At 43.0% G+C, this 27,969-nt stretch overlaps 1 protein-coding gene and 1 long non-coding RNA gene across 2 annotated transcripts in view; both read right to left on the reverse strand.

Annotated features, from left to right (window-relative positions):
• The window catches only part of LOC137759784 (uncharacterized), a 118,242-nt gene extending 117,043 nt beyond the window's left edge, over positions 1–1,199 (reverse strand). The window contains exons 1-2 of the long non-coding RNA XR_011073195.1: positions 1,088–1,199; positions 294–454 (exon numbers count right to left, since the gene is read on the reverse strand). This is a non-coding gene — a long non-coding RNA (uncharacterized lncRNA). The remainder of the gene's footprint in view (positions 1–293; positions 455–1,087) is intronic.
• Positions 1,200–12,770: 11,571 nt separating this feature from the next.
• The window catches only part of LOC137758975 (uncharacterized), a 43,866-nt gene continuing 28,667 nt past the window's right edge, over positions 12,771–27,969 (reverse strand). The window contains exons 3-4 of the mRNA XM_068534914.1: positions 17,400–17,571; positions 12,771–14,108 (exon numbers count right to left, since the gene is read on the reverse strand). Of these exons, the coding sequence (XP_068391015.1) occupies positions 13,991–14,108; positions 17,400–17,571 (290 nt within the window). The 3' untranslated portion in view covers positions 12,771–13,990. The remainder of the gene's footprint in view (positions 14,109–17,399; positions 17,572–27,969) is intronic.

The following is a 27,969-nucleotide window of genomic DNA, read 5'->3' on the forward strand; positions in this document are numbered from 1 at the left end:
CAGAAAGCTCAACAACTTGCCAGAAGTTTCCAGAAGGTTTTAGGAACTTCAGACACAATTGCATACGGATACATACACTCTAGAGGACTGCAAAATTCAATGACAGGGAGGCAAAAAAAGTTTCTAGTTGACGAGGATTTGTCCCAAATTTGTTCTAAGGAGTGAGAAACACAAGTGAGCATTAAAATTAGGCTAAGCGTGTCAGGCGTGACAAACATGGCCAGAAGATGAAAGCGATGAGGACAAGTATTTCAACTAAGCATATGCCTGAAGAACAATATTATAAAACTTACTTCATCTCCAGAACTTCCTCTAAGTGTTTTCTTCTCTCGGCCCGAAGGTTGGTCACATGAGTTTCCTTCTCTGCCAGTGACTGCTGAGTGCAGGACAGCTTCGCCTTCATGGACTCCAGCTCCTGTTTTACCTTCTCCATGGCCATCAGTAACTCCTCCACCTACGATCAATACAGAAAAGACAGAAACTGAGCATCTGGGTCATGTATAGTCAGAGGAGCTGGGCAGTGGGCAACGCCTGGGTCCACAAAATTGAAGACACACCCATCAAAAATTCTGTACTCTCGCAGGATCAGACATAAATGGCAGTTAAAGAAATACATCTCTCATCTTCCCTCCACTGTAATTCTTCTCAGTTTAGGTCCAAAAAACCCTCATTTTCTTTTTGACAAATGTAAGGGCATCAGAAGTAACAGTGTGCCAGGAACAATCCCTTCTAAGGAATTTATTTGGAAACAGTCCAGAACCTTCCATGGAAATAACAATATAATGCAGATAAAAATATAAGGAACAAAATCATAATAAATATTTCTAGAAAGATTTTAGGAAATAAAAGCCATAAACCTGACTAATACCAGATGCAGAATAAACATAAATGAGTCATTTTTATTCGTTCAAACTAAGATTCTTCTGTTTATACCATTACAAAAAATTTCTTGTTACAGAAACAGCTAGAATTCAATCGGATAATTTCCTGCTCTAAAGCTGGGTAGGTAGATTTTCTGAGGAAGGCAGGAAGAAAAGAAAAAATATATATAACCAGATAGAGAAGAGACAGAACGCTTTTAAAAGACCTGTAAAGGACTTCCCTGGTGGCGCCGCCCGCGAGCCTCCGGGCGGGAAGCCCACCTGTCCGCGGGCGCCAGGCTCCTCGGGGCGGCCCGCCCCGGGCTCTGCGTGACTGGCCCCCTGAAGCAGCGGCGGAGGCGGCGGCCCACTGTTTGCGCCGCACCGCCTCCTACGGCAAGCGGGAGGAGACAGACGCCGCCCGCCCGGCGCCTGCCGTGTGCGCCCGCGCCGGCCCGCAGCCCAAAGCCCCCGCCCGCCAGCCCCCAGCACCCCCGCCCGCCCCCAGCACCCCCGCCCGCCAGCCTCACCTACGGCTCCGCCCTCCCCGGGGGCGCGCTGCCGGGACCCAGCCAGGGCCGTGAAGAGGAGCGGGCGGAGGAGAGCCGAGGGGCCTAGCGCCAGCGACGGGCGGGAAGTTCCAGGCGCCACCCGACCCCGAGCTGCCGCCACCGCGGCCCTCTCACCCTGCTCAGGGCTGCCGCTGCCGCTGCCGCTGCCGGCCGGGCGCCGCCGCCGCCACCACAGCCACAGCTCCGCCCGGGCGCCCGACGTCACCGCGCGCCGCCCCCTGCGCGATTCCCCAGCCCCGCCCCGGGCCGACGTCAGCGCGAGCCCCGCCCCCGCGCGACCGCGCCCGGTCGGCGTCCCGAAGCCTCCGGGGAGTGCGACTCGGGCGCGCGCGGGCCTCGGGCACTTTCCGGGTGTTGTCTTTACTGTGATATCTTAGTTAAGTCTAGTGGGGTGTCCCCCCCTTTTTTAAAATTACTAAAGTATGTCATTGTGTTAATTCAACATTAATACTAGAAACAAAAGTGAAAATTCCCATAGCAACAGCTGCTCTTTTTCTATGCTACGTTTATGCTTTTAGAAGTAGTGTAAGAGCTGTTAAATGTGCGTTTTGCACATACTGTGTAAAACACATTGATGGAGAAAGAGCAAGGAATGAAGTATTTTGGCTAATCAAATAATAAACAGTGTATTGATTATCAATGTTCAGAGAAATATAATGTAATAAAGTAGATTAAGCATAAAGGTTATGTGGAATATAGTTTACTTCTATGGCTTTTCAAAATGTGAGCCTGGAGGTGCTGATTCACTCATGTATTCATTCAACAGTTATTTATTGAGTATGGTTCTGGGTACTTTTTTAGCCTTTGGGAATACAGTAGTGAACAAAGCTGACAAAAATTCCCACCTTCATGGAACTTACCTTCTGGACACCTTCTTGGGAAATGAAGAGGAATTCAGCAAAGGAGATTAATAAGAGGTTATTGAGGGAGGAGGAAGACCAGGAGAGTGCGATGTACTAGAAATGAAGGAAAGGAAGTTTTCAAGGAGGAGGGAATGGTCAACTGTGTCATTGTTTAAAGATGTGTCAGACTGTTGGGTAAGAAAGAATTCTGCCTGATTATAATGCCTAATAACAGAGAAATGACTAAATGCTTTTTAGTGTGAGATGAGACAAATGTAAGAATCTTTCAGTTTTTTACTTCCTTTGACTGATTTTTAAAAACATATATATTTCATTCTTTATTCTTTTCAGAACAAAATATGCAACCTGGGAGTTTATACTTGTACTAAGGAGAGGTATGACACTGTTGTTACTAATTATATGTACACTTATTTTTTTAATACATGTATCAAATCAGAAGTTATAAAAGTATACAGGGAAAAAAATAAGTCTCTTCTGTCCCATCCAGTTACTCCTGAAGGCAGACACTGTTTCCAATTTGTTGTTTTTCCTGACCAGTGAAATTTTGTGCAGTAACACGGCATTTAGCTATTTTAAAATTGCATAAATATAACAAGTATTTTTATCCCCTATGTATTTTTTTTTTGCAGGCTTAATATTTGTTTTTATAATTTAAGTCTAGCTACCTGCAGATCTTTTTTTTTTTTTTAAATAACAGCTTTATTGAGAGACAATCCACATACCATACGATTCACCCATTAAAGTGTACAATTAAATTCTTTTGGTACATTCATCACCACGATCAATTTTAGAACATTTTCATCCTCCCAAAAAGAAGCCCCAAACTCGTTAGCAGTCATTCCCCCGACCTTTGGTTTTAAAGCTCTCTTTTTTTTAAAAAAAAATAATTACTTAATTTATTTTTGGCTGCGTTGGGTCTTCGTTTCTGTGCGAGGGCTTTCTCTAGTTGCGGCGAGCGGGGGCCACTCTTCGTTGCGGTGCGCGGGCCTCTCACTATCGCGGCCTCTCTTGTTGCGGAGCACAGGCTCCAGACGCGCAGGCTCAGTAGTTGTGGCTCACGGGCCCAGTTGCTCCGCGGCATGTGGGATCTTCCCAAACCAGGGCTCGAACCTGTGTCCCCTGCATTGGCAGGCAGATACTTAACCACTGCGCCATCAGGGAAGTCCTATATGGGAAATTTTTAAAAATATTTCCTAGAAACCACCAGACTCGTTGGCCAGTGTCACATTGACACTTAGAGTTGTAAAGGAGGATGGGTTTGGGTTTGGGTTTGGGTTTGGGAATGGGTTTATTACAACTGGCCCAGACCTCCACGCTTCATCCCTTAGGGTTAAAAGAGGGGCCCCCCTGCTCCCTAAGATCAAGGGTTCTCCACCCCAGCTGAACAAAATAGCAGTCTCTTAACGGGAAACAAGTGGGGATAGCGGGCAATGAACAATGGGCCACGGCTGCGGGTGACTGTGTCCGTTAGCTTTAAGGCCGCCACACAGGTCCCAGCAGTTTCTAACAGTACATGGGATGCCTATCACCCAGCAACCTTGACTGACTAGCAGTGGCACCCTGGAAATGCTGTGTTGGGAAGTACCTACCAATGAAGTACTTGTAGGACCCCAGGAAAGAAGAGCTGTGCTTTACAGCACCGGCTATGACCCAAATAGCCAAGGAGGTAGCAAGCAGCATGATATCTGTACCGCAGATCTTTTCTTGTAGCTGGAAAGCCCCAGCCTGTGATGGCAATTCCTATTTTTTCTTCCCTCTGGAAGATCAGTCCCAACCGCACTACCCCTGCTTCTGCTTCCTCTGAGTCTGAATGTCATCTGCCCACATTGAGGAGGAAAGGAGGAAGCCCAGGAGAGGCGTAGGCAGGAGGAATCCCACATTCCTCCTGACATCTGATTGAAGCACAGGTAAAGTGAGTCTTATGCTGTCCTTACCGAGTTCTAAGTATGAGGGACTGTACTGCACACGCAACCCCAGAATAAGCACTGGAGATAAACCGACTTGCAAACTTTGTATCCGAAAAATCGCCTCAAATCTGAAATCACCAGTATTTCTACGCCATGTTTAGTGTCTATTTTTACGAACCAGTTTTCGAAAGCACCATCAGCAACAGGTCTAGAGCGTTCCTTTCCAAACCTGAATATTTTTAAGCAAACTTTTCATCTTCCTTAGCTAGATGAGTTCAGGAAAAACATTTCATTGATTAAAAGGGCTGCATTACAAAGGTTTGCCCCAAGACAACACAAGCTCCTCGAGAGCAGGGATTTGGGGCTGGTTTGCTCAGTGTCCCCAGCATCTACCCCAGGTGTCCTTACATCAAAGCATTCCATAAATATTTGTTGAATTAATGCCATCGCATGACCGGCCTTCTTGTGCTGTGTGATGTGAACTGCATGACTTTCCCCCTGAGGATTAAGATATTGATGGAGCATCCTTCAAGATCAATGGCATGCCCTAGATGAAAGATAGGGATGTGTAGGAGGAAACCTTGCCAGTCAAAGCTATCGATCTATTCAGTCTTAAGTGGAAACTCAAGAGACATGCACCACGGGAGCTGGTTGTAGGCCCAAAGTCACAGCTCTCCTTACAAGGAACTGTGTCATGCTAGGAAGTCACTTAACAATCAGAGCAGACACGTACATAAGTGTCAGGCCCTATTCCCAGTGCTTTGTGTAGATTACCTCACTTAATCTTCACAACAAGGCTATAAAGCAGATTCTGTTACCATCACGTCCCTTTAACCGATGAGCAAACTGGGGCACTGCGTTACATCACTTGCCCAGTGTCACATACAGAGCATCAGAGCCAAAATGTGAACCTGGCAATCCGGCTTAAGTATCCGTGTGAATAACATCTGCATTGCGTGGCCACCTGGGCCTCCCAGGACCTCTGGGATTTCAGTTTCCTCACTGTCTGGGGGGCGGGTGCAGACAGTGAGGAATGATGGATACATCAGGAGGCTATCAAACCTTCTCAGCTGCTTGATGGCTTTTTGAAAAGAAATCTTACTTGGCTAGTCAAATTCATAGAAACAATGTAGGATGGTGGTTACCAAGGGCTGGAGGGAGGTGAAAAGGGGGAATTGTTATTGAAAGAGACTAGAGTTGCAGTTTGCAAGAGGAAAAAGTCTGGAGATCTATTTAACACTGAGTATACTTAACACTACTGAGCTGTACACTTAAAAACAGTTAACAAAAGTTTCCAACTTATGTGTTTAACCACAGGAAGGGAGGAAAGGAGGAAAGGACAGAGGAAAGGATGGATGAAGGGACTCTTACCTGGCAGCTCAAGAAGTAAAACAGAAGCGGAACTGCTGAATCAGTGGGAAAAGGAGCCCAAGGTTCCAGCCTCTCGGCTTCTTTCCCCAGATCCTCCCACCAGAACAGCCCCTCGGGGAGATCATCAAAGCAAAGTTTTAAAACCACTAAACAGGACAACTTCTCAATTCTCTTTAAGACAATTTCAAAAGCCGCGGGTCCAATCACACTCTCAAAAGTCTCCAGCTGAAAAGCCCTCCTGGCCCCTCAAGGCCGAATCGATTCACACTCACCACCATGGTCCTTGAGATTGTCCACAATGTAGCCCCAGCGTAAGTGTCCAAGCTCACAGAGCACCGCCGTGGCCCCCTGTACTCAGAGTTACTCATCACAGCGGTCTCTTGAGCCTCTGTGCGCTGCCTATTTCATCCTTGTTTGTGGAGTGAGAGCTGTGTGCTCACCCGCCGCCCCAGCTCAGAAGGCTGTTTCTACTCCCACCTTAGTTATGGGCGAGGCGCTATATCTATGCCACTGTCACCTGCACAAGGTGCCCAATTCCCCCACCTCGTCTGTTCTGGGGGCTTAACAAGTATCCAGGACTCTCAGATGGAAGGGTGGAGAGGGAGTAATTCAGAAGAGACTTAGGCACAGAGGAGCATGATGATACCCCATCCCTCCCTATCCCTCAACCAGGGTGCTGAGCCATGGTTCCTGATCAGGGAGAGAATGAATGCTGGGAAAGCAGCCAACGCCATAACCAACTTGTAGCAATGAGGGCCAGAGAACTGAGACGAAAGTACGTGGGGGCCATTGGCACATACTGTTCAGTTAAAAAAAAGAAAAGAAACCAGGAATGCTAACTAAAGGACAGAACGATTATCATCTTTGACTGTAAACCTCTCTCTGCATCATCCTTGGGTCCTAAAGCGACCTATTTCCATCACACGCACATTCCACCAGCAGCTGAAACTCACCTCAGCACCCATGCTATATTCTGACCCAGTTTACATGGAGCTGACTGAAAGGCAAAGAATAAGAAAATGAGGCATTTGAAAGGGAAATCCATGCTTCCTAGTTTAGAGCTGCACAAACTCCTTTGCCCACCACAGGAAGGGATTAGGCTACTCAATCCGAGTAACCCATTTCTCTTTGTTTGGGAACATGGTGATTCTATTCAGAGGGCATAAATAAGATAAAGGACCCACGCATACTAGATTTTTCATTTGGCAAGCAGAATAAAAATCTGAACCTATACCTGTGGGAAAATAATCAATTTTTCATAGGCTTATTATATAGGCTTCACAAAATCTACTGCACACATATTTTTAAAAGTAAGAAAGCGGCTTTTTAATGATACTTAAAATACATGGCATGGCAAGAATTATTTAAAATGTGTTTCTGAGGCCTGAAGTTTGGTACTGCCTGCTAAAATATAGATGATTTGGATAAGGCTGTCTTCTCGGGATAAACGTGAGACCTAAGCGCATCTTATCATAAAACTAATAGGAAGGTTGGTATTCAGGCAGTTAAGTAATTGGTATAAATCCTCCCAAGATATTAGATCCCCTGAACTCGCAACAGTTAGTGGTTGTTCATTGGCCTGTGTGCATTAAATAACTCCCCTTAACCCAGAGGCCAGCAATCCACTGTTCACATAAAGTCAACACAAAGCAGAGCAAGAGGAAGCAGAGCTGAATCCAATAGATATATGACCACGACTCACCCAACAAGTGTTTTCCGAGCAGCACGCCAGGCCTGGGAAAGTGGACACGTGATCCACGGGGTCTGGATGCCCAGTCTCGATCCAAGCAGATTGGCTCCGTTTTTATGAACCATCGGCTTGATTGTCCACATTGGTGGGCATGCTTTTCGCAGGAACACATTTCTGTTCTAAGCGGAAGGCTATGCGCCTACACCTGTGACCAGCCCTGTATGAGGAGTGTACGTGCGTGTGTGCGTGTGTATGCGTGACTGAATGAATGAAAGATTTTTAAAATGTCTACATAAAGCAGATCTAATATACGAACATCTCCATTTACAAAAAGGCTTTCATTTTTTTATCATGCAGCAAGTCACTGAAATATTACACTATTTTGTGTCCAGCAACTCCCTTCAAGGAGCTATGAAAACATGAAGCATCACTGATGTCAGAAGTCACAGTCTAGCCGAGAAGACAAGTGACAGACCCGAAACAGAGACCACAGCAAATGTCTGACACCAAGTGTAAAAGCTTCAGGAGTTCACAAAATCCAAAGTCACTAAAAGCCCAAGTTGCTGAGAGGACTTGGAGCAGTGGGCGTTAAGAAGGGTAGCAAAGATGGTAGGCTTTAGGTTACCAAAGGGACGGAGGTGGCGTTTCACGGAGGTACAAAAAGCAGAAGCAATGACTTAGAAGCAAAAAGAAGCCTTCTGTTTGCCGATAGCAGTGACAGCACCTGCCCTGATCAGAGCCACAGGAAACAGGGCTCATTATAGGGTGGGGACTCGTTATGAAGGGGTAACAAGCTGCCCAGAGAAGTTGATTTGTTACATTAGGGAGTCATTTTAGGATCCTGAATGGGAACAACCGGGTGTTCCTTCCGTATGGTGAGAACTCACCCCAGGATTCCTTTCAAGAGCACGCTCCCCTTGACATTGAGTTAATGATTTCATTTGCACTCAGCTTTCCAATATCCCACCTCAGTGGTTCCCAACTTATGGACCACAGAGTTATGGCAGAGGTCCCTGAAGGCAGATAAGCACTGCCCAGAAACGACTTGCTCCTGGCATATTGCCGCTGTCTCCTTCTAATATCTGTAGATACCATGTGAGCCATAAAACGCAAATTCACTCCAAAGCCACAGTCACCTGAGTTGCCCCAGGCGCCAGCCTATGGCTGCACATGGAGTCACTGTAACAGTAGCCCAGATGTCACTAGCTCCCACCTCCCTGCTGTTCACGCAGGACTTCAGCCTCCAGTAAAGTGCCCCTCAAGCATTCCTAGGAGTTCCCAGGGATTTGGTGCCTGAGCCTGCGAACAAGGCCGTCGTCCTCTCAGCGGCCACTGGGCGGCGATGGGTCCACACAGCTCCCTCTCCTGCGCCTTCAAGCACCCCGAGGCCTCCGCAGGCCAAACTGCAGGATGGTCCATATGGAGTAGGGGAAACATCTCATTCCTCCTGGGAGCTACCATTCCCAAAGCAGTCACACTGGTGCCATACACGATAGCTTACCGAGGGTATTTTAGAAAAACAACTCTGACAGTTGTTACTTACAGCCCTCAAGCTGTGAATGAAAACTGTATGTGAAGGTGAATCTAGCGGAGGTTGGACAGGAAGAAAAATACCAGGGACAGAGCCCATGCCGTGCTCACAATCAACCTTCCCATAATGTGCTATCAAAATGCACATCATCCTGTTTGACCCAGCAAATTAAACTTCTAAGCACACAAGGAAGTGAAAAGTGTAGAAGGATTTTCAACGCAGATTATTTGCAAGAGTGAAAAAGGAGAAACACACATCTCCTAGTACAGAAGGGGTTAAATTATGACACACTGACAGGGTAGAATACAGGCAGCTGTTAAAAACGATGACATCAGCTTGGAAGTACCACTGGAGAGCTCTGCGATGCATCGTTAAGTGACACAATGCCAGTTAGAACAGCGCTCCACAGCCTGTTAGGAGGCGGGGTGAGCAGCGGGCAGGCCAGCGAAGCTTCATCTGCCGCTCCCCATCGCTTGCACGACTGCCTGAGCCCCCCGCCCCCTCCCCCGTGGAACCATTGTCTTCCAGGAAACCGGTCCCTGCTGCCGAACAGGTGGGGGACCGCTGAGTTAGAAGACATTAGGGACAGCGTGATCGCATTTCAAAAGTGTGGAGGAGGGGCCGGGAAGAGGTACATATGGATATTATATGTCAGGAACAAAACCTATGGAGCTACTGACAACCTTTCTCCCTCATACCCATGCCTGAAGGGGAGTCTTTTTTTACCACCCAGATCCTTTATGGAACTGATCTGGGAGACAGTAAGAGAGATAAAGAGTCCTCAAATGGCCAGATTAGTCTTCATGAGAAGAGATGAAAGAGGAAGTAGTGGATGAGAGAGGCAGGCAGCCAGCCAGCCAGCCAACCAGGAGATGGAAGAAAAGAAGTACCTGGAGTTTTTAAAGACGGGGGAGGTGGAGGTCCTGGAGCAGCTACTGAAGACTTGGTGTACGGGAGAGAAAGCTGGGTGACGTAGGTTCAACATGTTTGGCCGTGTCATGTGCTGTGTGACCCCTCCACAGAGTCTACAAATACACCCAGGACAAAGATCTAGAACACGCATGAGGTTTTGAGATCAGATTGGTGTTTCTTCCCCATGTTTCTGTGCTGCCCATGAGGTGAGAACAAAAGCTAGTTTAAGGTTGTACATGTATGAAAAACGCCAGGAAAGACACCCCAGAAATTGTCCCAGCGGTAACATCTGTCAAGGTTGATTAGGTACTGGTGGACTTTGTCACAACAAAAGTGTATATCACATGTATAATTTTCATGGGCATGTATTTTACTTTCACTCAGGACAGGGGTTTAGGTGAGGCAAGCAGGGTAACTACAGTGCAAAATTGAAGGAGACACTGACTCTCAGCGTCTTGCTGGTTCAGAGCCGCATGTAAACACCCCCGTGAGGGAGTGCCTCCTTCACTTAGCGCCCTACCCACCCTGCTTGCCTCACCCCATCCTGGCTCTGCTTGCCTTGTTAATCACAGTTCTGAATCTCACTGAAATTCAAACTGGGATGCTATCTGCCACACACACTGCATACAGAGTACATTGCCATTCTGAAAGCACTTTCGTATATGTAGTTCACTGTCTCTTCATGACAATCTCAGAGGCAAATGAGACTAGTATTGTAATTCCCATTCTACAGATGGAGACCAGAAAGGTTAAAAGACCTGTCCAAGATCACACTGCTAAGTGACAGCAAACTCAGTTCAGCTGAGTTTGATTACCATCCCCAAGTATTTCCATGACCCCACCCACATACAAAACAAACAAAAATTATCACTCATACCTATCAGGAAAACAATGAATCTCTGAAGTGAACCTAGCCCAGATATTCATGTCTCCCATCAAATAAGGCCCGGCAGCCCCCATTTGCCCCCTTGGAAACCACGGAGGCAAAGCCCACAGAAGATGTAAGCAGCCTCTAGCCAAGACGGCGCCCCATGAGGAGCAGCCCCTCTGGATTCTCGAGTAGCAGCAGGTTTTCAGGACGAGCAGCAGGCCTTCACGAGGGCCTACAGGCAGGTCCGCGGCTGCTGGCTGGCACCAGGTGTGAGCCATGGGAACTCTGGGAGCTGGGCGGGGGGGTGTGTGTGGGGAGCATCTGCACAGGAGGCATGAGCCTAAGAGAATCTCTCAGCATTGGACATCCCACAAGGCGTACATGCAGCTACTGGTGGTCGGCACTTCCGGGTTTTCGCCTTGAGGTGAGCGGAAAGGAATAACACGGCACCACTAGCCACCGGCCTGGAGCTCAACCAGCCGGCCTGGCAGCCTAGAAATTTGCTTAAGGAGTTAATCCAGGCAGACCCTGAACTACCCTGTTCATCCAGCTGTGTTTCAGGGCACAGCACGATTCCAACACTGCATGTAATAAAAATGAAGACTACCCCTCCCCCTGCCCTCTGCAGATTCGTTTTTCTCGGGTCTCACTGGTACTTTCGTTTAAAACTAAGTTTAAAAATAAAGAAATCAGCAAACCACACTCATTTGCCAAGTGTGCTTTTTTTCCTTCCTTCACAAACCTAAATCATACCTGGCAGAATTCATGCTGTTCTTGTTTACCTGTTCCTCTAAGAATATGAATCCATTTCTCTCTAGCCTGGGTTTTAGGTACATTGTTTAGCCAAGCCTTTACCTCCCTCTTCTGTTAAAAAGAGGAAAACATACAGCAAACTCAAGTTCTATATTTGTGAAAATGTTAAGAGGAAACTACCCTAGGATGTTTACACAAGCTGTGTAAAGTGGCTTTAAAGAGGCTCTAGTATTCCAGTATTACCCATACTACATTCGAATTAATACTTCCCAGAAAAAGTAAACTTTAAATAAGATCCAATCAGGATCAATTGCACACCCACCTGAGGAGCTGAACAAAATCAATGGAGCAATTCTTTGGTCATCGGACTAAAAGATTCAAGATTGACTTTTTCCCCCTTTTAGTAAAATATGAAACTCCCTGGTAACCTGAAGTATTATTGGGTCCTGTATCTTGCAAGGATTTATGCGCAATTTATCTAAAAACTGCCTTTCAACAGCTACACGAATGGCTGAAATTGCTTGATCTCGTCAGGCAAAGAGTTTTTAAAAACATTAACCTCAGAAACAGAATATATATATATGTCTGTCTCGTGCTAAGTACCAGAGTTTTCAATCATGACATTAAATATTCCTTTGCAAACTCAGCTATATCCTAAAACAGCCAATGATAACCTCTTGCAATACTCAGCATTCTGTGGAGAATTGAGTTTCTAAAGGGCCGTATACTGTCCTGAACGTAATGGGAGATCCCTTTAAGGGAGTTTTTCCTTCTGAGGAAAACAGTTGTACACCGTGGACTACTGAAAAGCCCCGCTGGGCCTGTCTTATTTATGAGATGTTTCCACAGCGGGGTCTTCTGTGTTTACATGGCGCTGCTCCTCTTAGTGAGGGTGACCACTACCGAGCCTTGGATTAGGCTCTCAGCGTATATACACACACTGCCAACCGGGCACCATGACCCTCACTTCTCAGCGGAGGAAACAGTGTTAAAAGGAACTTACCCGAGGTGGCGAAGCTCGGGGAGGAGCGGAGCTGGGATGCAGTCCCAGCAGTGAAACCGTGAGGCCTGTACTCTCCAAGGCAAACTCCGCCCAACCCCCCACCCCCACTGCCTCTTTGAAAACCTCCTCCTTACCTGGTAGGCAGGCACACCTGAGACCAGTAGTTCCCTGGGGATAAGAATCACCCGGGAAGCTTGTTCACTCTACCTTCCCAAAGCCCCTTCCCTGGAGATTCTGACTCAGGGGTTCCAAGCTGGACCCAGAAATTGTCTTTTGAACAAATGATGCAGGTGATTCTTATCATCAGAGGACTGTGGGAACGGTCTTAGATCAGGGGTGGCCGGGGCCAGGGAGTATCTTTGGCTTTGTGGGCCATTAGGTCTCTGTCACAACTACTCGACGCAAAAGGAGCCAGAGAAAATTCATGAACGAACTGGTCTGGCTGTGGTCCAATCATTTATTTACAAAAACAGGCGGCTGGCTACAGTTTGCTGACCCTTCTCTTAGACCATTCATCATACCATTAAAAAAAGAGACATTAATGCCTGCTATTTGTCACCTCACTAAGGCTATGTCTCAATCAGGCAATTGACCCAATGAAAATCCTCCCAACACCATGAAACATCACTCTCATCAAGAGGATAAAGTCAAGGTTGTGTCTGCCCTCCCTCAAGCAAGAACAGATGGAATTTACATGAGAGGATGCAGTCTAAGCCAGAGAGTAGAAGCACACTGTATTTTAATGTACAAGACACACTGTATTTTAAAGGACAAGCACACTGTATTTTAAAGGACAAGAATGAGGTGATAACTATAAGATGCTGGTGGAGAGTGTGGCGGGTTTTCTTTATGCAGTGGATTTTCTAGGGCCCCCAAAACTCTTCCTGCATCCTGGGAATTACTAGCTCAGACCACCATATCATTTTTCCCGGTACCTATTGTTATATTCTTTTTTTTACTCCCTCATGAGGATGATTGATGCTCAGCTGAATTCAGAGGAGCGTTTGATTTGCCTGCCATCCTCTGGGAATACCCCTGCTACATGCAGGAAAAGTCACTCAACATCAAAGATCATTCAGCCACGGATGTGAGAGCTACTGTCACCTTATAAAGCTTACAATAGCCAGCGTCCTCTTACAATTTTCCCCAGCGCAAGCTACAGAGCTGGGGAGGGTTGGAGGGAGCACGGGTTAATACAGTGGAATTTCCTTTGGCACCAGCTCCAAGCAGTCTTTTAACAGAGATGTTTAATTGATCTTTATTGAGCAGAACCTTCCCTTCTGCTTATAAAAGAAATGATCACTTTTCCCTCGGGTTCTATCTGGAGAAGTTAATAGCCCCCGTTTTCTCTTACAGCAGAGATACTTAATGACTGGGAGACTATCGTAAGTAGAGTTTATTGTCCAAAATACAAACCCAGTTCTAATCAACCTGCACAGTGAGATTGCCTTGCTTGTATCTGTTGATACCTGGAGGAGCTTTTCCCAACTGACGAGCGCATTGTTCCTTCCACTCAGGCTCTGCTGTCCAGTTAACAAATTGGATAGCGAGGTAATCTACAGGCCTTTGCCAAAGACCACTGAGGATGCCCTAATGTGTATCAATTTGATCCTCACATGCAGTAGCTCCCAGATGAGGCCCGAGAGCGGAGCCATAATCATTTGCGTACACGGTGCAGGAATATTTTGCAGGTGTGAAGACGATCATTGCAATACTTCCAGGATACAGAGACACTTCCGGGATTCAGTACAAAGACAGCCGTTACTGCTTGGCAGCTATGAAGAGTGATGGAAAAACAAACAAACAAAAGTAATACTTACAGAGTTCCTTTAGCTCGTTTATAAAGGGCTTTATTGATATTAGCGTTACTTTTTGAAATAACTTCCAAACACAACAAGCAGGTATTAATATTTCCGTTTTAGAGCTAGGAAATTTTGTATTAAATGTTCTGACTGCTGTGCTCCTTGAGGACTAGATTTAGCAGTAAACTAGAGGCTAGGACTTGCTGCTACAGTAAACTCTTACTATTTGGGAATTTGTTCTAGAGATACAAATTTCCTGGGTCTTTTTCTTTGTCCTCTCCTCCTTCTGGCTGCCGGCTTTCCCCACCTGCCACCTGCCACGCCCTCCCCGGCCCTCCAAGTTGCCATCCTGGCATGGCAGGCACCGTGACCATGATTTCTGAACCACATTTTGGAACCTGTAGTATGAAAAATACCAGTGTTCTTAGGTGGACAAGAGGACAGAATTTTTGAAACCATGATTGTCCACAAAAATCGGAGATATGTGATCACTCTTATAGTGTCGCTCTAGCATATTCTCCAATGACGAGCAAAGGAAGGTGTGGAAGGGAAGCACCTACCATTTACTGACACAGTTAATAGGAATATACTCAAGGCAGGTGTAAGGCCTGGGCCTGAGGTCTTCCCGGGAATGTGAGAGGGAAGGAGGAGGGAGGCTTTATACCTGAGATATTGGATTCCTTTTTTCCCCCCATTTTACTGAGATATAATTGTCATATAATTTTATATTAATTTCAGGGGTACAACATAGTAATTTGATATGTGTATAAATTGCAAAATAATTTCCACAATAAGTTTAGTTAACATTTACCGCCTCACATAGTTACAATTTTTTTCTTGTGATGAGAGCTTTTAAGATCTATACTCTTAGCAACTTTCAAATTAAATAACAGTATTGTTCGGTGCTTTGTGTCCACCTAGAGGGGTGGGATAGGGAGGGTGGGAGGGAGATGCAAGAGGGAGGAGATATGGGGATATAGGTATATGTATAGCTGATTCACTTTGTTATACGGCAGAAACTAACACACCATTGTAAAGCAATTATACTCCAATAAAGATGTTTAAAAAAAAAAGAAAACAGTACTTTTAACTAGAGTCATCACGATGTACATTACATCCCCAGGAGTTGTTTCTCTTATAACTGCAAGTTTGTACCTTTTGACCACCTTTCCCATCCCCCCTACTCCCACCTCTGGCAACCACTAAACTGTTCTCTGTTTCTATGAGCTCAGTTTTCTTCGATTCGTATACGTGAGATCATACAGTATTTGTCTTTCTCTAGTTTCACTTAGAGTAATGGCCTCAAGGTCTGTCCTGGCTTTTTTTTGCATCTGGTATCACAGTTAAACATGGTTAGAACCATGTTGGTGTTGTTACCAGGTCCTTGTCAGGTGTCATGGGCTGAGTTGTGTCCACCACGGAATTCACAGGATGAAGCCCTAAATAAACCCCAGTACCTCAGCATGTGACTGTATTGGGAGATCAGGCCTTTAAAGAGTAATTAAGTTAAAATGAGGCCATTAGGGTGGATCCCAGTCCAATCTGACTGGTGTCCTTATAAGGAATGCAGATTAGACACACAGAGAGACACCAGGCCTGCCCAGAGGGTGAAAGCCCTGTGAGGACACAGGGAGAAGGCGGCGCTCTGCAAGCCAAGGAGAGAGGCTGGAGCGGGCTCTTCCCTCAGGAGCCTCAGAGGAAACCAACCCTGCTGACAACTTGACCTTGGACTTCCAGCCTCCAGAACGGTGAGAAATAAATTTCTGTTGTTTAAGCTACCCAGACTGTGGTGTTTTGTTATGACAGCCCTAGCAAACTCATACAGATACCAAAAATTAACGTGGAATGAGGCCTGGAACACCTCCCGCTTACATGTTGTTTGCTACATGCCAAATACATGCCAAATACTAACTCGATCCTCACCATAGCCCTATGAAGTGGGCACTATTGTTCTCACCCCCATCTTACAGACAAGAAAACTGAGGCACAGAGATGTTCAGTGAATTGCCTAAGGCCACACATCTGACATGTGGAAAAGCTGGAATTTGAACCCAGTCACCAGTCTCGGAGTTCACTGTTTTGTCTCAATTTTCTACCTGTTATCCCCCAACTGATCATCCACAAACCTTCCAAAACTGGTTCAGGAGGCAGCGTGGAAAGCAAACCTGAGGATACTGTGCCCCACTCTTGAGAGGCAAGGACTCACAACCTGGGAAGCTTAGGAGGGACAAGGAAAGCTGGTTCATCTCAGAGGCCCATGGATGGAAGGAAGAGACACCTGGGCCTGGTGAACCGAGGGCCTGGAGGAAGGAAGGCTTTTCCCATGTTGGCTGTCACCCTGATCCACAGCTCTGCCATCAGGTAGCCTTGGGTTCCTCCAGGCACACTGGCCCTATGAGTACATGATGTACTACAGGCTGCTGGAGCATATTGGATGTAGAGTCAGAAATGGTTCACTCCCTCTCCAGCAGTCATTTCTCCAGAACAAGCAGGGAAAAATTACCAGACAGGGAGGTTCACCTTCATCCTCTAGACCCGGGTTTCTCAGCCCCGGCTCTAGTGACATTTTGAGCTAGGCAATGTGTGACTTTGTTTCTTTGTTATGTGTGACTGCCATGTGCGCTGTAGGATGTTTAGCAGCATCCCTGTCCTTACCTACTAGATGCCAGTAACACATCAGCTACTTGTGACAACCAAAAGTGTCTCCAGATATTGCCAAACATCCCCGAGGGGATAAAATCACCCCCATTGAGAAGCACTTCTCTAAGAGAAACAGAAAAAGGTACTTCCTCAAGACACCATTTCCATCTGTCAGAAGGCTGTCATAATAATATATGCAAACGTTCTACATTTATGGTGTTGTACAGTGCACAACCTGCCCAACTGCCCATGGTCATCCACCTCCTCCCTCCCTCTCCTCAAGCTTCACAGGAAAATGAGGCTAATCTGCCCTACACTTTATCGTTCCTTTCTACTTTCCCATATTTCTGAGATACTATAAGGAACCCGAGGGCTTCCTGGTCTAAACTTGGGGTTCAGTTCGGGATTGACCTTTCTCCACCCTGAGGTAAGGATTAAGAAAATAAAACCTGTGCTGATCCTTCTGATTTTCTAGTTCAGCCATTAATGTGACAGGCATGAGGTGCTGATAAAGTGGCCAATTTATTCAATCCCTTTAATGGAGAGAAAAAGTTTAAACTTGTATTGGTTTAGCTTGCCCCAAAAGCAACTATCAAATGTTGGCAGGATACAATGAAGGCTTACCTTGTTAACATAGTTAAGTCTCTCTCTCTCAGAACTAGCCCATTTAGCTCCAGGTTCCTTAGCGCACCCGACGCACTTACACAGCATTTAAGAGCTTTACACAACTGGAAGGTCACATCTTTATTTCTTATCGCAGGAACACGACTTCTGTAGACTTTATTTCTGTCACAACCTAAAGCAAAATTATTGTAAAATGAGTGATTTAAACCATACATTTTATCATCATTAAAAAGCACCTTAAAAAGAAAAAAAAAAAAGCATCTGCTCTGTGCTAAGGATAAGAAACGACTCCTGCCCTTAAAGCCTGCATTAAGGAGGGACATGAAAATTGGAATCACATGAGATAAAGAAGCATAACCTTTATGCACAGAGGTTCCTTGGAGGCAAAATGTTATATCTAAGTGACAGCTTCATGATAACCCTGAAGCAGAATCTAAAAAGTTGAGGCTATGCAGAGGTGGAGTAGGAGGTGCATTAACTGCAGAGGGAGCACCTGTGCAAAGACACTCAAGCCTGACACCTGCTGGGCACTGTAAATACTGCAGGTGGGGATGACTAAAGGCCAGGGGTCCAAGTGTGAGAACAGACAGAAAGGAAAATAGAGATGTTGGCGGGAGCAAGCCTGGGAGACAGCATGGCTTGTATCCCACAGGTGATGAGGCCTGGGGTTACCACTGGCTAAGTAAGGGTGCCTCCGCTGATTAGAAAAAGGTGCCCCGCTGCTGAAGGACCAATTAGATAAAGGGAGTGATCCCAAAAAGCTCCCCTTCCTCAGGGCCAAAGAGCCCCAGGAGGCTTGGCCGAGCACAGTTCAGACTGCACGCCTCTGTGCAGAGCACACGCTGGGCGGCTAGTATGCACTAACTCTGTGTGGGCAAGCCATTAGCAGCATTATTTTAAGCGTATCTTTTTATGTTAGAAGATCACTCAACCCGAGTAGGCAGATGAACTTAGAGGAACTGAGCCCAGGGGCCGCGAAACCACCCAGGAGCTTCTGCCATAGTCCGGGCAAAATGTAATATGGATGAAGAAGCAAATTGAGGAGGAGGCCAAAATCTACGAGCTAGACCCACTGGACTGAAGACATAAAGTTCACTGAAGGAACTCTGAAGAGAACGGGCTCTGCAATAAACTTTTCTTACATTCAATGTAAAATATTAGGCAAAATTAAGTACAGTGGCCTTTAAGGTCCTTTCAGCTCTAATTTCTTTTGATTTCTAACTTATTACTCTGGTTAAGTAAAGTCCCTTCAGAGGTACAGAACAGTTCCTACACCTGCATTGGATGCAAAGAATAATCTGACTTCTCTTCACCAGGGGATGAGTTGAACTGTCCTTGCAGAAGAGATAACAGATGGTGTGAACCCCAGATCCTAGAAAAAGGCCAGGCACACGTTAAGTATTCAGCTTTTTGAAAACAAATGAACAATCATTTCCTCTCCTAGATCTTCACACCCTTCCTCTGCTGGCTACTTTCTTTCAGCTTATAAACATCCTCAAGTATACCCACTTAAAAAACTCTCAGACCTATGATTCTTTGGATCTTCTTGTGGGTAACTTAAGTCTCTCCCATGCCTTCAAACTCTTAGAGGAAAACATAGGCAGAACACTCTATGACATAAATCACAGCAAGATCCTTTTTGACCCAGCTCCTAGAGAAATGGAAATAAAAACACAAATAAACAAATGGGACCTAATGAAACTTAAAAGCTTTTGCACAGCAAAGGAAACCATAAACAAGACCAAAAGACAACCCTCAGAATGGGAGAAAATATTTGCAAATGAAGCAACTGACAAAGGATTAATCTCCAAGATTTACAAGCAGCTCATGCAGCTTAATAACAAAAAAACAAACAACCCAATCCAAAGATGGGCAGAAGACCTAAATAGACATTTCTCCAAAGAAGATATACAGATTGCCAACAGACACATGAAAGAATGCTCAACATCATTAATCATTAGAGAAATGCAAATCAAAACTACAATGAGATATCATCTCACACCAGTCAGAATGGCCATCATGAAAATATCTAGAAACAATAAATGCTGGAGAGGATGTGGAGAAAAGGGAACCCTCTTGCACTGTTGGTGGGAATGTAAATTAATACAGCCACTATGGAGAACAGTATGGAGGTTCCTTAAAAAACTAAAAATAGAACTACCATACAACCCAGCAATCCCACTACTGGGCAGATACCCTGAGAAAACCATAATTCAAAAAGAGTCATGTACCAAAATGTTCATTGCAGCTCTATTTACAATAGCCAGGACATGGAAGCAACCTAAGTGTCCATCATCGGATGAATGGATAAAGAAGATGTGGCATATATATACAATGGAATATTACTCAGCCATAAAAAGAAATGAAATGGAGGTACTTGTAGTGAGGTGGATGGAGTTAGAGTCTGTCATACAGAGTGAAGTAAGTCAGAAAGAGAAAAACAAATACAGTATGCTAACACATATATATGGAATCTAAGGGGAAAAAAAAAAGGTCATGAAGAACCTAGTGGCAAGATGGGAATAAAGACACAGATCTACTAGAGAATGGACTTGAGGATATGGGGAGAGGGAAGGGTAAGATGTGACAGGGTGAGAGAGTGGCATGGACATATATACACTACCAAATGTAAAACAGATAGCTAGTGGGAAGCAGCCGCATAGCACAGGGAGATCAGCTCGGTGCTTTGTGAACACCTAGAGGCGGGGGATAGGGAGGGTGGGAGGGAGGGAGATACAAGAGGGAAGAGATATGGGAACATATGTATATGTATAACTGATTCACTTTGTTATAAAGCAGAAACTAACACACCATTGTAAAGCAATTATACTTCAATAAAGATGTTTAAAAAAAAAATGTTGACCCTGATTTATCTAAGTAGTGGCAGTTCATTTAAATTTTATGTTTTTCTTTGTAGTTTTTCCCCTTTTTCCCCAACATCTTGGAATAAGAAGTTTCACAGTGAAAAAAAAAGTTGTTGCTAAAAATCAGGTTAACTAAAATGCCTATTGTGCTACTGTGAGTCATTTAAATTCATCAGTACTCTTAGAAAACTTTTAATAACAAGAGATATGTGTTCCAGGAGGACAGTTACCATTAGAATATTTATCTCATTTGGAGAAGATCATCCAATAGAAATCCCCTCAACCTTACTGAAATAAATGCACTAGAAAAGTTTAGTCACTAAAAGACATGCCTTGAAAACATTAAAGCATTTACAACTTCAACTGCTGCAGTTGAATATAATTCCAAAGACACTCAAATTTTAGAAATGTAAGGCTAGCATGATATCACCTGACCAGAGTAAAAACAATGGTTTCCTCCTTGGCTCTTGCATCAGATGTCAATTCCCACCCTTGCCCCACTTCCACCTGCTCTATTTTTTAATCACACTGGTGGATCTCAAAATATTTCCCTATGAAAATAAAAGGTATAGAAAATTATCGTTGGTTTTTGATACGATAATTTAATAGGGCTATCTGGATTAGGCTGAAGATGATCTTAAAATAAAGAAAAAATATTGCTAGGTAAATTAAAGGAGAAAACTAGGAGATATGATTAAATTACTGAGGGATTATTTTAAAGTCTTTAAGACACTGTAGGAAAACAGATGAAGTTTTCCAATTAATTCTATCTATTCATTAGCACAGGTTCGGCATTACTTCAAATTTCTGTTGGGAAAGCAGCTCCAGTTGCTATATACAATACAAAAAAACATTTAAAAAGCATCTTAGTCATACTGACCTCTTCTTGATTAGTCCTAATATATCAGATTTTAATATATGCAAAGTCTTCCCAATAAAATGGGTAAGTTGTGATGTATTAAAAGGAATACAATGCATCTTTTTCTAAAACAAGAAAACTAATTATACATATGTGTATATATACACACCCACATATATATATTAAATTATACACACACATAACACCATACACACAAGCAGAGAACCCCAAATTAGATAGAACTGGCCAATAAAGTAGATTATATCTCCCTGGAAGTCACAGAAATGCAAAATAAGACAATGCTATTAATTAAGTAGAAAACTGGAACACAAAATTACATATAAAATTATATAATTATATGTTAAGTTTTGTGTGCATTTGCGTGTGTCAAAAACCAAATGAAACATACTAACATATTAACTGGTTGGTGTTACGGATGTTTAGAGATTAATGTTTTTTCATTTGAAAATTTCCTCATAGAAAATGGTCGTGTATTATTGATTGTGTATTATTTTTATAAGAAGAATTTACTTCGAATTTCTAAAAAGGAATAACAGATATATGCTTGCATAAAATGTCAACAGAGTCTATTCTAATTCTGAAACAAGTTGAAAAAATATTTTCTCTAGACATTCGGCAAGTATCACCTAAAATTAAATAGACAAGTCATCTAACTTTGTGTTCAGCTTGGCTTTCTTCATCTTCTGTAATAACCACATTTGTGGAACAAATTCCTATCAAAGGTTCAGACCTAAACAAAAACTACTGAGTAAAAACACATCTGTTTTGGCTTTTTCTCCGAATAGTTCCCAGTATTTGTTAAAATTGAGATCTTTATATTAAACTACACGCACAAATAAACCCTACCAGGACCAAATGTTACAAAATACAGCATGAGGCAAAGCAAATATATTTCACGACAATAAACTAGGTACCTTCAGGAACAACTTCATTTCTTTTAAGCCATCGCGATAAAACTGCCAATAAAATCATGTCCAGCTTTTTATTCTACAATGTTTTGAATTTCCCTAAAAACATCAAAATATTTCCTATTTCCTCAGTTAATAACCATTTCTATATTCTGACATGGCACTTTATGTGGGCAGTAAAGAAATATTAAAGCAAGCAGAAGAGTGATTAAAAGCAGTGACTAATGTCGGAGAGAGCTGGGTCTGAATCTTCAGTCCTGACTCCTAATTTTATGGTCATTAGAAATTCCTTAACTCCCCCTGAACATTACCTTTCTCACACATAAAATGACAGTAGTAATATTACACCATAGAACTGGAAGGGTAAGTCAGATCACGTATATATAACTCTTAAATTACTATATTAATTATATTAAGCAAGCAAAACTATGCTAACTAAAAGAAAACAGCCAATGGTATTGATTCCCAAGGAAATGGAGGGAAGTAATGAAGGAATCCTTCAGCCTTTGAATAATAGTCAAGTTTTTCTGTTTGTTTAACCTATTTCCATCTGAATAAGTCAAAGGCGAAAAAGAAATCAATCATGAAGTCCAGTCTGGAGATAATTCAAGAAATCAAGAGATTATATTACAACTAAGTCATGCAACTCAGGTGGAATCAGTAAATAGATTTTAAAACAAACTGGGTCTGGGTAATAAGTAGGAAAACAATACTGTTGCATAGGTCTCTTGGGTCTTTGCTGAGGTCCACAAATTCTCACAACTTCCGGTGACTAAACAAGTGCCTATCACTTCCCTAAGGAATGGGAAATAAAAGCAATAGGAATAATTAAACTTGGTCCATGACCAAAGGTAGAGTAACAATCTCTAGAAAAGAAGCTTACTGGTCAATACTCTTCAACCTCAAATTTGATTTCTCACTGAGATACCAAGAAAAGTGTTTGAGTTTGGCAATCCCAAGAAACTGACATTTTCAAGTCAATTATGATACAGTTTGGACCTTACCAAGTTTCTAAATGTACATGTTGTAAAAAAAAAAAAAAAAAAGGCATACCACAGAAATAGATGTGGGTAGTGGCAAATCGCTATGTTAGAACACTGAACCTGATTCAATTTCAGCCAGATACTTTATATTCTGCTCAAATTCAGTCTGTCTCAGATACTTACTGAGAATAACATTAAATTAACACCAGGTTGGGGGTGAAGGGTTTAGCCTTACTGACCCATACAATAACTGGTCTTGAGAACACTAGGAACACTGTTGATTCTGTACCCCTTATACTCATTGAAAGAAACCAACATTTCCAGGGAAGTCAAGACCAATTTGTCTTGCCAGATGCTTAGAACAAGGAATTACAAAAGGACAGTTTAGAATATACTCCACCTTCCTGGGTCATGTGTTGCTGTCATCAAAGGAAAAATTCATTTTTTCCTCTTTTGGAGGAGAGGGGGTGAACAGGTGGTGGTTGTTTACCTGAATACAGAATAGACTAGTATGAATAAAATAGAATGAAAAGATGGTTGAGAAAATACATAAATAGAAAAGTCTGAGCTGGAAGTTTCTGGTCCCTTGCTTTCCGGTCAGCCTGTACTTTGGTCCTAATGTATATGGCAGTGTCCCAAAATGCTTAGTCTACATTCATCAGGATTATGTGCATGTTGCATCTAGAGCACTTAGAGCAAAATTTTTCTTCAAAGAATTTTACCTTTAGGTTGAAAAGAAATATGTTCCTTGTAACATGGTATAGAAAAATATTCCACAAATGGGACTTCCCTGGTGGTGCAGTGGTTAAGAATCCACCTGCCAATGCAGGGGACACAGGTTCGAGCCCTGGTCCAGGAAGATCCCACATGCTGCGGAGCAACTAAGGTCGTGCACCACAACTACTGAGCCTGCGTTCTAGAGCCCACGAGCCACAGCTACTGAGCCCAGGTGCCACAACTACTGAAGCCCATGCGTCTAGAGTCCGTGCTCCACAACAAGAGAAGCCACCGCAGTGAGAAGTCCGTGCATCACAAGGAAGAGTAGCCCCCGCTCGCCACAACTAGAGAAAGCCCGTGCACAGCAACAAAGACCCAACGCAGCCAAAAATAAATACATAAAATAAATTTATTTTTAAAAAAATTCCACAAAATAAATCTGATCATCAGCGGAATAAAATTTCTGTGCTGCCTATTTTATGCCAAGGGCTAGTCTAAGTACTGTAAACAAACGTAAACAAACACAACCTTTGGACCAGAAACCAGGTTCTTCAAACGACACTTGAAAACCTGAGATCCTTTAGGCATCCCATAAAATTTGTTTCTTTAACCCAAATTTCACAAAAAGGCAAAAATAATCATATTCAATCTGAGTAATTTAACCATGAGAAAAGTGCCCAACGCAGAGAAGGTTATATCTAAATATTTGTTTAGTGAATAAAAGACACAAGAGGTGAACTGCTACAGCTGGCCAAGACTAGAGCAAGAACAATTATCAGAGATATACAGGTTAAAGAATTTCTCTAGTCAGAAAAAAAAAAAAAAAGCTAGATATTTTTAAATGTCTGAATGTTTGTTTCGCGGGGTTAGAAGGCAACATAAGGAGAAGTGGTTCAGTACCCTGGATAGCTCCAGGGAGGCACAGTTTCTCAAGTCCCAGATCTACTTAGTTGCTGGTGTCTTCCAGCTGCAATTTCCCTGTTAAAGGGCTCTGTCATTTTTAAGCCAGATTCATGCCCCATAAAAACAGAGTAGACTCCTCAACCCCATCCTCACCCCGAAACACATGGAACAAATACGCACACAGAGAAGTCTAGCCTGTTCGTTAAAAAGAGTATCTTCTGTCCTGACCAGGGAATAAACCTGTCACTTTAGAAAACTGATCCAGGAAGTCTTATCTCTTGCTGTGTGACAGCTGATCCTGAGAGGGCTCACCGCCCAGATCTAGAGTAAGGGTTTACCCACGGGATCGATAAAGTAGCTATCTTCGAGTTGAAGTAAAACGTATTACCAAACCATAATTCAGTGTTATAAACTCAAATCAATAAATCTCTTTCTGAAGAAGACTCTACCGGAAGCATAGGACCTCTCCATAACATTCACATAAGTGAAGCAACTTACCCATGAGCTATGACTACAAAGTCGTGGTAATGATTATAAAGTAACAAGAACTGTAAAGTAAAATGACACCATTTCATATCTCAAAACTATACAGAGCTAAAGTAAAATACTGACAAACAAAAGAGCCTCATCTTTACTATTCTACTTATTTTGCTTACCTACTGAGTTCCTAAATCTTTGCTTGTTACTATACCATAGCAGTCATCTTATGGTTGCACATTTATTTGCATAGTTTCTCCCATACTAGATTGCAAATTTCTTGATAGGAGGGATCATGTATCATTCACCATGGCCAATGGTATCCTGGACACAGTAAATGTTCAATAACTGTTTATTGAATTAAACTGAGTTGAAGTAACTCATCTCTGGTTTATGAAACTTCTGTTTTCATAGCGATACGAGTGGGAGCCATCCCAGGACACAATCATGTCACTGTAGAGAAAAAGGAAGAGTTGTTGGTTCTTATAGTAAACGTAACAAAGAGATTTGGGGCATCTGGAAATATTTACCCCATAAAGAATCCTATGAGAGAAAGTAATACAAACCATACCTTCCCTTCTGCTGAGAAATCACAGAAGATTCTATTTATGTCGTATTTTTTTTTCTATTTATGTCGTATTTTTAAATCCCCAAAGACTGTATTATGAGGGAGAGAAATATAAAAACAATTGAACCCTTGAGGAAAACACAGGTCAAAAGAGATTCCTTTTAAAGAAAGAAAAAGGAGGCAGGGAAGAAAAGCAAAGGGGGAGAGGAGGAGGGAGGGAGGGAAGGAGAAAGGACAAAAAGAAAGATGATGCTGTTAAAAGTGATGCTGGAGAGTAATGAAAGTTATGTCTTGACAGATGGTGAGAAGGTTAGGAAAAGCAGCACCACCCAAAAACTGTACAAGTAGAAAATAAGCTTATTCTTGTTGGTCCATGGATTATATTACACGGAATAGAGGAATGGTGGGTATGTATGTTTGTTCGTTTGTTTGAAGATTACTTGTTGGGCAAATGCTTCCAGGAAATGCTTTGGGAGAGTTCACTTAGATATCTTGCAACAGACGCTCAACTTCAATAATCTCAAAAACTGCCCAAGTTTTCCAAGGCAAATCCACATTGTATGCTCAGTCTCACCAAATTCATATACGTTGTCCATTTTTATTCTTACGTAAAATTTATCTTACATGAAATTATCAAGTGTTTTAAAATAGTTATTAAGAGTTTGGAGCACTCATGTTAGAAAATTAAGTGTTACCAAGTGAGGCTCCTTTTTTTTTTTTTTTTTGAGGCCCCTTTTTAATTCAGGACGTTTTCCATTTTACTGGGAATCAATTCTGTCTGGTGTTTCTAATCCAGCATGTTAAAAAATCATCCTACAAGGCCTCTGATCTTGTTTAAACACTAAAATTTCACAGTACAGATCCAAATTTCCATAAAAGTGACTCTGCTAGTGAATCCATTTCATTGTCCCCTCCATCTGCAAAGAATAGATTTTTCTTTTCTACCTCAAGAACACCTAATCCTTACATTTTAAGAAACAGTACTTAAAAAAAAAAAAGAAAAAAGAAACAGTACTTGAGTGCTTTTACTGCCAAAAGTCTCATTGTAATATAGCTGGAATATTCCCCTGTGAGTACTAGTCAGTGCTATTGCTTGTTCACACATGCTTTTTTAATTTCAAGTATGATTAGTTATAGGCAAGTCACTGAATATTTAAATTTGGTACAGATAGGTTTTCAAACTACCTGTGAACAGAAGCCTGTAAATTAGAGGGAGTGTGGGAATATGAAATCTGAGCAGAGCTGTTTAAAATCTGGCTGTTGTACATTATGCTCCCTTCCTTACCTGTAACACCTGCTTTCTGCGGAACCAGAAGTCTGTGTCTCCTGTGGCTTAGGTTTTAGAGCGGGGTGAGCGTTGTAACAGCCTCACCATAATGTCTGGCATGTTCCAGACTCCCCTGTGGTTGAGAATATGCATAAGCTGAGATGGAGCAGGGAACAGCAGAATCTTCAAAGCCGAGAGAGAAGTCCAGAGACCACAGGGAGACCTCAATGCCCATTACAGGCTTAAAGAAAATAAAAATAAAACTCTAGAATAGTACTGACTTGCTAAAACCCAAAATGAACATAAGTATTAAATTTTTACTAAACTGTAAATCAAACCTTAACAAAAACCTAAGTCATCAGTTAAAAAGGAAACCAAACTGTTGTAATTCTAAACCCAGAGGCAGTAGTGCGGTGTGAGATAAAATGCGTGAGACCAAAAATTGGCAAGTTCTGGATTCTTTTTCCTATTCTGTTTCTTCTGAAATGTACCACCGAGCATATCACTTAACCCTCCTAGACCCTGGATTTCCATTTTTTCATCTGTAAAACAAAGAATCTGGACTAGAAAATAACTAAACTTGCTTCCAGAAATAAACAGGCATTTCATTCCATTTGAACTCAAATCTGACTTGCACTTGAACAGTTCTAAAAAGAGAGAACACTTTGTGTCTTTTATAAATGTGTTATAAGTTTCCGAAGTTAGACTCTAGTTCCTTATGAGGGTAATGTGCGTTTTTCTTTCAAAACTATTCCAGATGATAGGAATGAGGACAAAGACCTGAAGAAGTGAAAATATATATATATATGAATCTATGTGTGGGTATATGTATCTCCAGTTCCAGAGTATATTCTCATTTTCTTCCAAAATCCTGCAAAGTTATAGAAAGTAGAGCATAAGGGCCAACATAGCGGCTCCTGGCTTGAGGTATGTCTCCTTCACCACTCCTCTGAGTAAACCAAGGAGCCAGAACATGTCAGCAGCAAGAGAAAGCTTCCTGCAA

The sequence above is a fragment of the Eschrichtius robustus genome, chromosome 2, assembly GCF_028021215.1.
Source record: "Eschrichtius robustus isolate mEscRob2 chromosome 2, mEscRob2.pri, whole genome shotgun sequence".
NCBI classification, from domain to species: Eukaryota; Metazoa; Chordata; class Mammalia; order Artiodactyla; family Eschrichtiidae; genus Eschrichtius; species Eschrichtius robustus.